Below are 15,375 nucleotides of genomic sequence, written 5' to 3'. Positions count from 1 at the left end.
ATGTAACCTCACTAATTTGATGATTTTTCTTCGCTTTTTAGAGATCCATGATGTGTCACAATCAACGGAAGATTACTTCTACGAACTTCCACGAAATGTCCAAACGAAACGCATTCCACCAGCAAAAGATACGAACCTACCGACCAATCAAATAAGCAGCCGAGAGAGGGAGAGAGATTACCATTAAGGAATCACCGAATCGAATCGAATCGAATCGATAAATCGCAAGCCGTAAAAAGGAAGCGGAAGGGATAGAAAGGAAGGCGTTGTTTCGCACAGGAGAATACCCTGTAGAGAAGCCCCTGCCTGCCGCACGGGGGAGCCAGTCGCGGAGAGTTGGAGAGAAAAGCCGCCAAAATTACGACGTATCACCCACCAACGCCCAAAGTCAAACAGAACCCGGCCAATATGGACGCCACGTCCGGGCCGGGGGCGTTTGACGATGAGCCGCCGCCAGAGCCGCGCGACGGATGGCTGCTGGTGCGCATCCATGTGCCGGAGCTGAACGTCTACAAGTGTCTGCAGTTCCCATCGGAGCGTCTCGTCTGGGATGTCAAGCAGCAGGTGCTCGCCTCGCTGCCAAAGGTATGTAAAGCCAGCCGCCCCGCCCATCCCCAGCCCATCATCATTATCTCGTCATACTGTATATAGAGCGAAGTGCGAAGTGCGCAACACACACATGTTTGACCTGGAATCGTGATGCTACCTCCTAGAATTAGATCTATGGCGAGCGATAGACGATAAACGATACTCGCATTCATTCGCATGAAACGAAATACTCTCTCTCGTTTTTTGTTTGCTTCTCATACACAAATTTAGAATAATAATCGATGGTGGCGAAACATTAAGAAAGACAGTCAGCCGCTCTAAACAAAGCCGGGATGCAGTTCCTCGTCGTAGGCGTAGACCAGTTCCACGTAGTACGAAAAGACCACCAGCCAGGCGTAGATCAAGACCCCTGAAAAGTAAACGTTGCAGATGTACGTGAATCTGTAATGTTTAGGCGAAAAAAGTTACCCGATGTGACGATTGTCAGCAAAATCAGCACCAGAACGAGCTTGTACATGATCAGGACCAATATGTGGACTATTATCCAGATTGGTGTGAAGATCAGAAAGGGTGTGAAGAGCATCTCGTTGTTCTGCGGAGCGGACGGGGAGGTGGGGGATAAAGATGGGGGACTATGACGGGGGGTGGGGTCCATCCACCCTACTCACATTATGCACTCCGATGCAGAGCAGGGAGGAGGCCACAATGCCGAAGAAGGAGAAGACCATCGTTGTCTTGAGGGCGGCCGGGGCGGTGTTTCCCTTCTGCTGGTACTCGTTGGGGTAGACGCACTCCATCATGAAGGCGGTGCCGAACACGATGTACACGTACCACGTGAGGAAGACGCACCCGAAGAGCAGGGTGCCGATGCGCAGCGAATAGCAGAAGCAGCAGCTCGAAAAGATCTTCTTCAGATACTTGCAGTGACAGGCCATGTTGTGGCTGCTCAAGGATACTCGATTTCAATTTAGATTTCTACACTAGACACAAAATTTGAAATTACAAAAATATTTTCGAGCAAATGATTTTGTACTGAGGTGTGAGCCTGTCTGTATGTTCTTCAACTGAATGAGCAGGAAAACACACTAAAGCTACAGATCGTTGACAGACGGAAAACTGATCGATTGCTTGATCAGAAAATCAGATTCTCATTCTGCAGTTCGGAGTAGTGGGAATAGACGACCAGCAGGACGTACAGATGCATCACTGCGGGGTTGTGGCACTGCATGAGATCTAAAATCCATTGAGTCGTCCCATACTCACGCAGGTTCAAGGTCTGTACTAGGGGTCGTCGCATGAAGCCGGAGCCGACGTGATTGTCCTCCACATTGCTCTGGGTGGAGCCCGCGATCAGGCTGCCGATGAGGGTCAGCAAGAAGATAATCGTAAACACGCTAAAGGTTATCAGCCAGGGCACCAAGAGTCTCGCCCTTTTCTTCAGGGCGCCCACGAACAAGGCCACGGACACGGCCACCGCGATGGTGCAGGGCACGGACATAAACAAGTAGAAGATCTGACTCTCGGCGTACTCTGTGCGGGGAGCGGAGAGGTCAGTGATCAGTGATGGCTGCACAGCCTGCGGAGGACCATACCCAGGCACCTTCGATTAGTCCATACATCAGCAGGGTCACCAGCTGCAGGCTATAGGTGAGGCCCGTGTAGACGGCAACCAAGAAGCATCCGTACTTCAAGCTACAGCAACCGCAACATGTTCTTAATAACATGCTCAATTCGGGCTAATATATTGTACGAGAATTTTGAAGGTAAACTCGAGGTTTATTCGATAGTAACACAGGCATAATGATGACAATTAGGCGACAAAATCTTCGAATTCGTCGTCTGCGTATTTCAGGGAAATGTAGAAGGAGTGGACTACCATTAGCGAGTAGATCAGCGATACTGTGGGATATCCAGCGGTTATGGAGGGTGGACCGATACGGAGATCGATGATCACTCACCTATGATCAGTATCTCACAGAAGATGGTAACCACGGGCGGGTTTGCTGTAGCGATATCGACAATGCCCAAAATGATGTAGAAAAAAAGTATAATAAAAAAGACTGTCAGCCAGAAGCGGACCGGTCCTCGGCGTTTCTGAAATAAAGCAGTCAGAAGAGGAAAATGGACTTAGGCTTTGCACCCTTTTCGGATTTGATTGTTAACCCACCCTGCGGGCACCGTAGATTAGCAGCCCGGAGGAGATGATGCCCATCATTAGTATGCCCGCCATGAGGATGACTGCCCACGCCTTTTCGGTTGTTTCTCTCACGAAAATGCAGTCGGTGGAGTAGCTGACCATCTCGCCCACATGGAAGGATAGGAAGAACAGCGCAATGATGAAGCACCCCGTGTCCAGCGGCAAAAAGAAGCAGCATTTCTTAAAGAACATCTTTTGCAAGTTATTATTCTATTTAATAAATAAAACTCACAAATAATTTTGATTGAAAACAGTTGACCGAAAAGGTAGGGAGTCTTTGTTTGCCAGCTAAAAGCGAGGTTGAGTTTGTTGTTTACCGTAATCGCACAAATGCTGACTGTGAAACGCGGTAGTGCGCAGCCAACTTCACGCCGTACAGGAATCGAGACACACGTGCCTGGACACCAGGATACGCGTTACTCCGTTTCTACACACGAAATGCGCTGGCTTAACGATGGGCATTCCCCTCGGAGTATGAAGAGTCTCTACTTCTCTGTGGATACTAAACCAATTTGAAAACAAATAAATGTAGCGTTCCATTGATTGGCACCGCATTCAAGCCAGACGCTGCCACGTGCCCTTGCAGCAGGCTCCGCCCCTGCCCTGCCCACAGCTCTCTTTTTGAAGTTCAATGCAATTCGGGCAATCAAGACCCAACTCCGGACTGCCGGAGTCGTGCCCAGAAAATCGTGACGTTGCAGATAGAAGAGATATTTGACAGTTGAATGGCAGCCCGCCTGTCAAGGGAAACTCCAGAGAGAGCGAAAGAACTAAACTTTGAATGGATCGAAGATTAAATACCGTGGATGATTCACTTGCCTGTGCTAATCCTCTTCCTCCATGGGCATCCCTTCCAGGGGCACATCACGTTTTTGCATGCCGGAAACTGAATGTCCGCTTGAACAAACCCTGCCTGCTTTTGCCTCATCCTTTGTGACTCTTCCTGTGTTAATTAAGGCCCGAACAATGGCCCAAATCGATTGTACACATTTAATAACAATTTGCCGGACAAATTGTTGTCCAAACATTGCCAAATGCGATGCGGGGGCCGGGTCAGGCCGCGCCCATTTCGTTATTGGAACCGCAACATTGCAAACCGAACGGAAACTGGACCGAACCTGAACCGCTGAACATTCAGCTTGCAGCGTTCAGCGTTCAGCGTGAACTCGGTTGAACCGAAAACACAATGACCTCCAGCTAATTGCATGGCCTGGTCCCGGTTCCGTTTTGGGCCAAGTCAGCAAGTGGCAGTGTCAGGCCGTGTCGACAGTGTTCGGGGGCGATGGAGTGGTTTCAGTGGTGTCTGTTTCGGTTTTTAGTGAATTATGTTGTAAATTCTGTGTGTTGCTATGTGTTGCGGTGTGGGAACAGACTGGCGGCCACGTTCTGTCGATAGATAGTGGATCAGAATCAGAGAGGATTTATCTTTGCAGTTGATTCTTTCTGGCGTTTAATTTGAGGCCTGTGAAAGAACTGCCGACTCTCGGCTATCTTGAATTCCCCTATCATATAGCATATCAGGTTCTTAGCACACTTCCTGCTTTCCCAGATATGTTTGGGCTCATATAGGAGGTACATATATCAATCAGACGGCAGGTCGCATATCTTATCGCGACAAAGAGAGAACTATTTATATTGTACGCATAGTAGGTGCCATAAAGAATACAATTCGTGGCATCATGGCGCAAATATTTGCACCTCAATCGAGGTGTTGCCTTCGCAGGAACTGAAGAACTGATTAGATCCGAACGAACCAAAGGCCAAAGACACCGTTTTATCGGATCCTCAAGCTTTATCAGGTTTCATCATCAATTTATGGCCCAAGAAAAGTATTTTTACAATCGGCGAGGGTTGCTTCAACTTTACGCTGCAGTGCCGTCCATCAATCAATCAATCAATCAATCAATCAGTCAGCTTGGAGTGTCAATCAATCAGTCAGTGCTCCACTCTAGAGCAGGGTGTGTGCGTGTGTGGGCCTCTTGGGAGTCTTTTTGCATCGCCACTTCCGCCTGCTAATCAAATCCAATCAAATCCACTCAAAACCGAAGCTGTTTTCTATGATCTGTTTGGGTACGAGTCGTTGTGGCTTCTGGGTGGGCGTTACGACGTACCGGTTTCCATTTAAGTTGTTTTCCATGTACTACCACTCGTAATGCTCAGGGCTCTGTGGCTCCGTGGCTCTGTGGCTCGAGGTTTAGCTATTAAACCACTTTGGCTCCATGGCTCTTTGGCAGATAAGAAACCAGTAAGCAGATCTTGGCCATATATTTGGCTGATGAAGAATGAGTTTTAAATGTCGCGGCTATGTCGCGGCATATTCGAGGCTCGGCTCGAGACGCCCAAGCGAATCCTTCAGAAGAGAATGCCCGACAATCCTTTAGTTTTCGATTGGGTTTCGATTGGGGTATTCCATCAGTAGAGGCAGTCCTTCAGTTTGATTCCTGCCCAGAATCCATAAACGATTGAAGCGAAGTGTAACGAGGGGGAACGTTGTGAGTTGCTGCGGACACCGCAACTCTACAGTTATACCCGATACTAAGTCAGTATGGCTTTCCTCCGGCAGACGCCGCTAATATTAAACGACACGACAAAGAGTGCGTGCGAGAGAGACAGAAAATCAGTCTGAGCGTGATGTCACGCGCTGCGTAGCCACTGCAAATTGATTTGTTCCTTTTGGCTACAAAAATTATCTGATCTGATCCAGATTCAGCAATCTGATAGATATGGTCGTTATCTATGATTCCCCGTTTTTAGTTTTCTCGAATCTGCAATATTGTGGATGCAACAGATTTTCGTCCTTTGTGTGGGCGGAAGGGGGTGGGGCGAAATTTTGAGATACACGTTTTATAGTGAGATCTAAGAGAAGTGCGGATTCCAAATTTGGTTACTCTAGCGTTAATAGTCTTTGAGATTTGTGAATATCCCCAGATTTGCATCCTTTGCGGGGGCGGAAGGGGGTGTGGCGAAATTTTGAAACAAACTCGTCTCGGTCTGATATATTAGGAGTGTGGATACCAAATTTGGTTGCTCTAGCTTTTATAGTCTCTGAGATCTAGGCGCTAATGTTTTACTCTAAGCAAAGCCGCCTATGCTACCTGTGTGTTAGAGAGAGACAGGGCGAGAAAAAATGAAATTGTTTTCTTGATGCTGGCTATAATAGTAATACGATCCAATTCAGATTCTGCAGTCTAAAAGATATGGTCATTCTCTACGATTCTGCGTTTTTTGTTTTCTCGTATCTTTAAAATTGTGGATGCCACAGATTTTCGCCCTTTGTGGGGGCGGAAGTGGGAAGGGCAAAGTTTTGAAATATTTTTGTAGCAGTGACATATCACAGAAGTCTGGATCCAAAACATCGTTGCTCTAGCTCTTATAGTCTTTGAGCATTAGGCGCTGAAGGGGACGGACAGACGGACGGACGGACAGACGGACAGACGGACAGACAGACATGGCTCAATCGACTCGGCTATTGATGCTGATCAAGAATATATATACTTTATGGGGTCGGAAACGATTCCTTCTGGACGTTACACACATCCACTTTTACCACAAATCTAATATACCCCAATACTCATTTTGAGTATCGGGTATAAAAAGTATCTCCAATCGAATGCCAGGCAGAGGCTGAGGGGGAGCATCAGAGAAGGGACAGACAGGCCAAGGGCCATGAAGCAGAAGAGTGGCAGACATAAAGGGGTTTGAAGAGAGATATTGATTTTAGCCAGAGGGAATGAGGACTTAGGACTCTTCGCGGTTCAGATTTATGGCTGGAGCAGAGAAAATTGAATCAATTGGATAAATGCCTGCCACTGAAAGTCCCTTGAATCGGTGTCCAAAAGCCAGGCAATGGCAATTAGGCCATGGTATAATGGCCAATTCCTCAATTAGTCCAAGTTAATGGGTAACACGAGAGGCAGGCACACGAGATATCTTTACTGCGAGATGTTTCTATCAAAAGTCTTCTAATGCCATGGAAAATGTTGAAAATGTAGACATTTTGCAGGGCCCTCGCCCCGCCTCCGACTCCACCTCCGCCTCCGCTAAGCCCTCGACGGTCGTTAGATTTAATGATGCTGCATAGTTTGGGCACGCACGACATCATTTCATTTCAGCCAGCCAGTCGCTGCCCCACTCCGTGCCCCATTCTCGCTCTTGAGCCAAAGTGGCATAGAGACCTACATAGATGTAAACGAAGACACAAGGACGTGTGCGTGTGTGTGTGTGTGTGTGTGTGTGCCGCCTGTCTATCGTTGAATCTCTGTCTCTCCATTGAACCGTTAATTCCGGCAAGAACTTGGCTTGCAACAAAGCCATACTCATTCTGCCTGCGTCCTTCGGCGCCTTCTTTTGCTAGTAAATGTCACATACTTTTGTGGATAATTTAACCCCCTAGCCCCCTCCTTGAGGCTCGGCTATTGTTCGGAACAATAAAGATGCCTCCGATAGGGAGCGCAGAGTGTGGAAGTAGAAGAGAAGTGTTTATTTGTACCAAAAGACTATATCTAAGAAGAATCTGTATTATCTGGGCTATGAATGTAAAGGTCATAGTTTTTGCCCCGATTTAAAGCATGCATCTCATATTCGACCATCAAAGTATTCACAAAGTGTACAAAATTTCATCCTGCCATGCCTCGAACACTGCGTATGCGTGATATGCCAAGGATACGTCAGACATGAATACATAATGTATGCATGTATGTACATTGGTTATGTAGTTACATAAGCAAAATGGAATGCGGCCTGACAGCCACAGAACCGCAGGCAAACCACTGAAAAACAGCACGAATTCCGCATTTCCTATTATTATTAATTACATTTTGTTTATTTTTGTTGGCTTTAATTTAATTTGTCGCGCTCTGGCGTGTTATTTAATTTAATTTTGCTGTCAAAACAAAAAATACAAACCTTACCAAAACCAACGATGACAACTCTGGGTATGGAATCGGAAATGGTGCCCCTGGCAACCCTGGCAACCGCTGGCATCCCCTGGCAACCCCTGGCATCACCCATCTCGTGTGCGTATACGCAATGGAACAATGGAAATTCACTTGTGGTGTAAACAAATGGCTGCTGCTGCTGCTGTTGCATTCGTCTTGTGTCGGCTACATGAATAAATGATATGCCTACGGTGGCGTGGCTCAGGTGGCCTTTTGGTTTAAGGTTGGTGCTAGGCTCTGTACCTATCTATCTATCTGTCCATATATAAATATAAGTATCTATGTTTGTATAGATAATTCCATTCCATGATGGCCTTAAAGCCTCAAAGGAAAACCCTCTGGAGTTACAGAAAACCGAGTCGAATTTGCAATTAAATTTATATACATATGTTATACCACACAGACGTTAAGTATTAATAATATTATTTTAGTTTCCACACCATACATATTTGTATTTGTAGGCGGAAAAGGGATGGCCTCTGCCTCATTGAATATTTATTAATATTTAAGTTTAAGTTTAATTTTAATGGACACGAGGCCTGCGGCGACTCTCAAACCTATGTATGTACGTATCCACCACCTACGTGAATATTTTACTAGCCACAAAATTTGCTTTAGTCTGCCACAAAACGGGGCAACTTCAGTTCCAACTACGAAATGTGTCAAGTACAGCAAACAGTTACAGATTTATGGCTCGCAGCGACCACGCGACCAGCAACTCCTTTTCTTTCCACCTCGAATCCCTCTCCGTCCTCCTCCTCCCCCTTCTCCTGGCTACCCATGTAATTCAATTAAAATGCAAAAAAGGAAAAAGATTTTAGCGCTTCAGGCGTCAGGCGTCAGGCAATTCGCAAATGGACCACGAGAAAAGGAATTGGGAATGGGAACGGGAATGGAAATGGAAATGGGAGTAGTACTCCATGCTGCCACATGTCTCTGTCCGTTTTACACAGTCCGTGAGTGGTTTCGGGTCGCCTTTGGACAGTTCTCGATAGCATTATCATTTGCAGAGCGACAACCGCAAGGGAGGGGCAGGAGCCAAGAGGGAAACCGCAAAATATTTTAACTGAATTTCTGACATGTTTTTTATTTTTTTTTATCAGTAGGCAAACAAATAATTTGGGAAACTTCTGCGGCATGCCCCAAAAAAAGAGAAGAAAAATATAGAAGGAGACTCCCAAAAATTTCTGTATATTTTGTGGTGGGCTTTCATTAATTGTTTGGATCCGGTAACACCATTTATCATTCGAGCTGCTGTTAATTTATTTATTTTTATATTTATTGCATCATTTCAAAACAAACAGAGCCGTACATTGTCTCTCTCTGGATTAATGCTAATTATTGTTGCTCAAAAATTGAGGTTTTTTTACCGGTTCAAAGAACTCTCCCCTCCCCAGGCCCGTGTGCCACATGACAACCAGCACCCGCTATAAGCCGCCCTCCACGCGACCTTGACTGTGAAATTATTTGCTCCCCTTTTGTTGTTGTTGTTGCTCTTTCTGTGGTGCGCTATTATCTCTTTGGGAATCAATGGGAGTCGCACAAAGCGCAGGTAATTTACTCGAACAATAGCAATAGTCGAGCAATGAGGGGAGGGAGTGCCACCGTTTGTTCACTGGAAAAGTCGAGCACAAAGTGGCTGTAAAACGGTCAACTGTGCCCTTGCGACCCAAATCAATATAATCGGGGGGTTTCTATTATCATTTGTCAGGTTTTCCCTCTATATATGTCTAGAGCTGTGCAATTAACTCGGGAGACAGAAGCATGCTCCTCAGTGTTCCTTCGGCTGCCTCTGTCACGCTCTCGGATGAGCAGCACCGACTTACAAGTTCTGTGAGGCCCCCAATGATCCTCACTGAGAGAGTCGCTCAATAGGTACTTTTACACCCACAGAAATGGAATAGGCAAATGAGACAAGAGTAACGGCCAGCAAAGAACCAAGAAAAGGCCCACACGAAGGGGGTTTGCTTAGCCAGGATGAAAGATATACACTCGTTTGGCTCTTGGCGCCTAAAACCACTTAAAAGCTGTAAAACTTTCCTACTGCTGTGACAGACAATGGTTCTAAGAGTGGCTCTAACAAATCCATCATGAAAAAGTAGCTCTTAGTCGTTCGGTATAGGGGAATCCAATATAGGAATCCTCTCGGATTTATATCTTGTCCATGGCTCTGTAGAGCCGTTTGAAATTGTAAGTATGCTAAAAACGATGCTCTAAACTGGGGTACAGAGGCTCATAATGCGGGTAGTTCCGTTCAGTTAAACAAAATACAAAAACACGATAATATTCCTATCAAAAGTCACATCTACTGGAGTGTTTTCGGTTGTGGCTAAACAATGGCATTTCCATTCGCTTATGGGTAATTTCTACAGCGAATCCACATACGTCAGTCGGTTTATTCGGCGAATGTGGATGCTCTAGTGCCCCCTCCTCTAAAACTGTAAAGCCCCTGCTCGGAGGTCGCATCTCTCTCTCCCTCCCTCTCTCTTAAGTGGAAGGCAGCACCCCCTCCATGTGTGTGTGTGTGTGTGTCGCTTTTTAATGGGTTTTTATGCTTCTTTTTTTATTTAATGCTCGGCTTGGTTTATTTTTTGTTCATTTTTCTGTGCAAAATTTAAATTTGATGTTGGTTTTGGGTTGCTTTTCAATTTCCGACGCCCCATCACTGGAGAACAATGAACCATTTCCGGCTGCTGTCTGCGTGTGAGTGTGAGTGCGAGTGTGTCTGTGTGTGTGTGTGTCCATCAATTTGTTTTAAAATATAGCAATGTTTATACGATATCCAAGCAGATAGATGATGGTGGGGAGCTCCCTCGAAACTTTGCTGCCATAACGGATATTATAATTATAAAGAATCATGTGTTGGGAAGGGAAGGGAAGGGGGGCGACAGACCAGCATTGCTGCCAACACCATACAATTATTAACCATTATCGAGTCAGCTTTATCGTCGTTGTTCTCTCATTTCGCTTGCAGGTAAGATCCAAACAGAACCCGACCGACCCGCATATGTATACGTACGTTCGAGTAGTGGGCCCTGAGTGCCATTGAGTGAGTGCAAAAGTCGCAATCGTCGTCGCTGCCGTCGCAGAGAAGTCCTCGTCGAGTATCTCAATCTCGCACTTCAGCCATTTATGGCGTACTTAAATCACAGCTCAATTGGTGCGATTCGAGGCGACTCTGCTCGAGAGCTGGCACAGAGGAGGTCCCGGCCAGAGCTTACCTATGCCCAAATGCGGACAGAGAACTCTTTTCTTCTTGGGAGAATGAAAACCACGGCCAGCTCTATGCATGCCCCAGGCTGAGGGAGGAATACTCCTGTTCCTGTGCTCCTTCCAGTCTGCAGCCACTCGAGCGGTGGCAAGGAGAGCGAGGCAAGGGGCAGGGGCTGGCAAGCATGCCAGCAATTTAGTGGGCGTGGCCAGGCCCTAGTTGAAACTAACGTCAAAGAAAAGAACATTTGACGCCGGCAAAAATGCTCGCAGCGCGGAATGGGGAAGGGGCAAAATGGGGAGGACAGTAGGAGGATCGCAGCGAAATATCTCGAGTTCATTTCTGGCCAAATTGACTCTCTGGCTAAAAGGAGCAGCAGCAGCAGGAACCGAACTTAGCCTGGAAGCCAAACAAGCCGCAGATATTTCGCAGATACAATTTTCTGAGCGGCCTTCTATACATTCGTGCACACCCTGTGAATGTTTTGGCCCAAACGAAGGCTGGCGTGAGGCGCGTACTTAGTGCAGGGTATCCATCAGGTCTGCCCCCCCTTCGATTCGATTTGTTTTTCTTCTAGCCTCTGCCAAGACGGTTTTTCTCTACCTTTCGCTGGGGCCCGGGCTCTGTGGCAATTTCTGTTTTCTCGCAGTTTTTCCACCTCGTTTATCGGAGACGCCAGAGAGGCCCCAGCCAGCGAGTGTCCTTCAGCTGCAGGCGGCCGTTGCACGGCTATCTATTGGATGCAAGCCGCCGCTGCTGCCACTGCTGCCACGGCTGCCGCTGCTGCCAAGCCTGCCATGTGGCTGGCTAAATTAAAGTAGCAGAAACCCGTTTGCCGATACGGCGCACGTGCAGCAGTCATCGAGTCGTTTGGGGAGCAGCAGGAGGCAGGGAAAAATAGCAAAAATGTTGGGGTTTCGCATTTGTTTGGTCGTTCGTTGGTGGCATAATTCGCGCGCCAGGCGACGCCCCAAAACGTACACAGATGCTGGCCGGTGGGTGGTGGCGGGTGGCTCTGCTGGCTCTGGTGGCTCTGGTGGGGTGTCGTGTGTCTCTTTGTCTCTGGGGGGAGCTGCCATCGATTTACGAGCTGTGAGATTTCATGCATTGCCGCCTTTCCCGACCAATTGGCAGCATTTTTTCCCCCAATTGTTTGCTGCCGAACACTTGGCCGGGTCCCAGGTCCCTGGTCCCTGGTCCCTGGTCGCTGGTCTCTGGCTTTGATGGCCAGCTGATAGGGAAATCGTTGCCACATCGGTAGTTAGGGGCCTCAGCTGAAATTTCCCTAATTAAAGGCCCAAAGAGTAGATAAATTCTAGGGATAAATCGTATGTACACCTATACTTTAGAATAGTGGGTAAAAAGTCTTTAAAATCCTTGCCAAAGTTTGTTTTGGCATTCCTTTGGTTGTGCTTTATTCCCTGCTCTATATTCAAGTGAAACAAATTTATTATTAGACATAATTTTGTGCGCTGCTCTCTTTTACCTCAAGCTCTGGACCGTAAATAAAGGGCAGCCAGGCCACGCCGCAAGTCTGCCCACTTTCCTGGCCAGGGCTTTCACGAGAGGGAGCTGCCCCAGAGATTGATTTAATGCACCGATGGGGGGGCGGGGATAGAGAGAGAGGGAGACTGAGCCAAGAACGGAGAACGGAGACAGAGCTCTCAGATGCTGCCCGAGCACGTTCCGTTGTCAAATATGGCTGCGGTCAGTTTTTGCAACGGGGAATTGCTGCAGCCTGACTGGCCTGACTCTGCCACAGACTCTGCCTCTGTATCTGCCACGGCAGTTGCTGCTGCATAAATTTTCGTACTCAAGTTGCTTTTACCATTTGTGGGCACCCTTTTTGCCTCCATTTACCGTAAGCTGGTGCTGCCATTAAGCCACTAAGCCACTAAGCAGCCAAATTCAAATCGAGAGACGAGCACCAAAGAACATACATCCATAGCTTGGGCCCTGCTGTACATGCAGTGCACTCCAGGTAAAAATAGCAAGCAGAATGTTTTGAATCTTTGACAGTTATGCCAGCTGCTTCGAATACTAGACTAGTTTTCCCCATATTTCCGTCTGTATCGCGTATCTCTGTTCAATTTCACACTTGGCCAGCAGCTGGGTTTTATCAGCCAGCAGTGGTAGGCCATGTGTGCTGCTGCTGCTGCTCGGAATAGCCTGAAAATATTGTTGCACCACCGCCACCCCCAAAACACACACATTTCACACCTGAAACTGAGGCAATTTTGCAAATCTTGAGAGTTTTCCGATTTTGTTTATGGAGCGAAACGATTTGAAGTGAGCTCCCATTTGCCACATTCCGACGTTAATTGCATTGCTGACTGATAGATTTTGTTGTACCCCTGCAGGGGGGCATTATTGGCATTGTTCAGAGTCTACGCTTTAAGGAGCATGTGTCCGAGATGGACTAGCAGATGATAACAGATTTCCTCTACATTGAACAAGGCGACGTCGTCCGCTGTCGTGAGGACCATCCCCATCTCTCGGCTCTCAGAGAGACGATCGCTTGAAAGAGAGAGCAAACGTTTAAAGTGCTCCACGTTTGCATCGCACTGACAGTCGGATGGTCCTCGAAAGAGAGAAGATGTGGTGACGACGGCACCTTATTACTCTGTCCACACTCTCCCCCGATCTCTCTCAGCAACTAATACAATAACAACCAATGAACTAAGCTCGAAAGAGAGATGCTCTCTGCAAATACGGGTGCTTCGTGTGATAGTCTTTATTCTGTAATCTATGCGTATGCTTCAGTCGATGGCCAAGTTGATTGCCACTGCCACACGACACCAATGGGAAGGTCTCACAGCTCATCTGAATCGCATCTGTTTTGATTTGATCTGTTCTGATCTGCTTTGATCATTCGATTAGGCGACCGAAGGGCTGAGGCCCCGAGCTGTCATCTGGGGTTGAGGTGACAACTCCCATCCACTCGGCTAATTGCGGCATTGCTGCCTTGCCGCCTCTCTCTCCACACCTTTGGTGCGCTTTCTTTCCTGTGGCAACCGGCGGCTGCAACTGTTGACCGATTGGAGTCTATTTGGGTCACATGAGCCACTTGAGCCACACATCAGTCAGAACATGCCTCGTGCCGCTGGCCGCCTGCCGCTTACTGCCTTGCAACGTGTTGAGGTGCACTGAGACGGAAGTTTGTTTGCCAACTTGTTTGCCAGTTTGTTTGTCGGTTTGTCCGCTCGTCCCCTTGCTGTTGCATTGATTGGCCGAATGGCTGCCAGCATTGCTAGCGGACACGGACACGGACACAGAGAGGCCATGGCTATGGCTGCAGTCCGAAAGTAAATCTAGAAAGGGGTCAATGGGCATGTGGCTTGGATGGAAAGGGAGTGGTGGAGGATGGAGTTGTTTTGTGCCTAGATGGAACATGGAACAGGGCATGGCATTGTTTCACTTGCCGAATTTAGATGAAAATTCTTGTGCTCAAACGAAAAGTTAAGCAAATAAATTTCATTGCCTTGGGTTTTGTCATCCCAATCGGATAAGGAGAGCTGCTCCCTCTTGTAATTTTCTTGTTTTTTTCTATTTGCTCAACAAAATATTTCATTTTCATTTACTTTTTGTACGAGGGTTGTTAGTTTTTCCAGTCCTCCCCACAAGTGGAGCAAAGGCAACCGTAAAGCCCTAATAACGGGGTGGCTGGGGAGGATGGCCATAATGAAATGAATGCCCAAATTGCTCTGCTTATGCCTGACAGAGAACTGTAAAGGTCTGCCCCAGCAAATCCGCAGCAATCCCCTGCCGAAAGGTGGTTGACGTCCATTGCGGTGGAGTGCCAGCAGAGCAGAGCACACTCCCCTGGGTCTGACCTAAAAATACCCCTGGCCAAGACAGAGAGAACGTTCGCAAGAAAGTGGCCAGAACAAATGGGAGAAATGCAGCCCAATGCGGATTGGATTGGATTGGATTGGAGCTACGATCGGATCGGATTGGAGCGCACGTTTGCCATCAAATCGATTAGCGATTTGAGTGCTCAAGCAAATGATCAGTTCAGTTCAGTGAAAGAGGAAAATGATCGCTGGACATGGCGACTCTTGTCTTGGACCATCATCATCAGCATCGTCATGATCACATTGTCATTACCATTAGCAGGCCTCGCCGTTTTTTTGTCTTGTGTGTCGTGTATGGTGTGTCGACGTCTTCTGTCGTGTGTCGTGTGTCGTGTATCGTTTATCGTTTAGTGGCGCATTGTATTGTTCTACATTGAGCAATGACTTTGACATAGAAATGGCTGTGGCGATGGACAATGGAGTGGTCAGTCGTCGTGGCCAGTCTTTGGGGCCTTTCACTGGGCATTCCGGCTTCCTTCCTCGTGCCACAGGTGAGGCTTCGATCTAGCTATCCTCAGCACTAGTTGTGGGTGTTTACTGTACCCCAGGCTTATGCTTCTATCTTGTAGCACCTTTCTTCAGATAATATCTACTTCTATATCTGGTTAATATCTGGAGTAAACCCTC

The 15,375-nt window shown here is 47.4% G+C and overlaps 4 protein-coding genes across 7 annotated transcripts in view; 1 reads left to right on the top strand and 3 right to left on the bottom strand.

Annotated features, from left to right (window-relative positions):
* LOC6590977 (SH3 and multiple ankyrin repeat domains protein 1) overlaps positions 1 to 15,375 on the top strand; it is a 72,271-nt gene that overhangs the window by 34,569 nt on the left and 22,327 nt on the right. The window contains exon 3 of the mRNA XM_026986757.1: positions 42 to 585. Within this exon, the coding sequence (XP_026842558.1) occupies positions 409 to 585 (177 nt within the window). The 5' untranslated portion in view covers positions 42 to 408. The remainder of the gene's footprint in view (positions 1 to 41; positions 586 to 15,375) is intronic.
* LOC6591242 lies at positions 757 to 1,526 on the bottom strand. Its single transcript, XM_026986751.1, has 3 exons — positions 1,218 to 1,526; positions 1,018 to 1,141; positions 757 to 958 (listed from the first exon to the last, which is right to left on the bottom strand). The coding sequence occupies exons 1-3, from the start codon at positions 1,482 to 1,484 to the stop codon at positions 867 to 869; spliced, it is 483 nt and encodes a 160-aa protein (XP_026842552.1). The 5' UTR covers positions 1,485 to 1,526; the 3' UTR covers positions 757 to 866.
* LOC113565218 lies at positions 1,505 to 2,310 on the bottom strand. Of its 4 annotated transcripts, none has more exons than XM_026986754.1 (3): positions 2,150 to 2,310; positions 1,813 to 2,079; positions 1,505 to 1,529 (listed from the first exon to the last, which is right to left on the bottom strand). In XM_026986754.1, the coding sequence occupies exons 1-3, from the start codon at positions 2,271 to 2,273 to the stop codon at positions 1,525 to 1,527; spliced, it is 396 nt and encodes a 131-aa protein (XP_026842555.1). In that variant the 5' UTR covers positions 2,274 to 2,310; the 3' UTR covers positions 1,505 to 1,524. The 4 variants fall into 4 exon arrangements, with proteins under 4 accessions (XP_026842555.1, XP_026842554.1, XP_026842553.1 ...); XM_026986753.1 differs by lacking the exon at positions 1,505 to 1,529 and adding an exon at positions 1,641 to 1,702 and having other exon boundaries at positions 2,150 to 2,309; XM_026986752.1 differs by lacking the exon at positions 1,505 to 1,529 and adding an exon at positions 1,664 to 1,755 and having other exon boundaries at positions 2,150 to 2,298.
* LOC113565219 lies at positions 2,315 to 2,977 on the bottom strand. The gene is made up of 3 exons (XM_026986756.1): positions 2,717 to 2,977; positions 2,508 to 2,643; positions 2,315 to 2,448 (listed from the first exon to the last, which is right to left on the bottom strand). The coding sequence occupies exons 1-3, from the start codon at positions 2,936 to 2,938 to the stop codon at positions 2,360 to 2,362; spliced, it is 447 nt and encodes a 148-aa protein (XP_026842557.1). The 5' UTR covers positions 2,939 to 2,977; the 3' UTR covers positions 2,315 to 2,359.

The sequence above is a fragment of the Drosophila persimilis genome, unplaced genomic scaffold (assembly GCF_003286085.1).
Source record: "Drosophila persimilis strain 14011-0111.01,24,50 unplaced genomic scaffold, DperRS2 tig00000002-arrow-pilon, whole genome shotgun sequence".
NCBI classification, from domain to species: domain Eukaryota; kingdom Metazoa; phylum Arthropoda; class Insecta; order Diptera; family Drosophilidae; genus Drosophila; species Drosophila persimilis.
The sequence above is the reverse complement of the archived record's forward strand: the minus strand, read 5'-3'. Positions and strand labels throughout refer to the sequence as shown.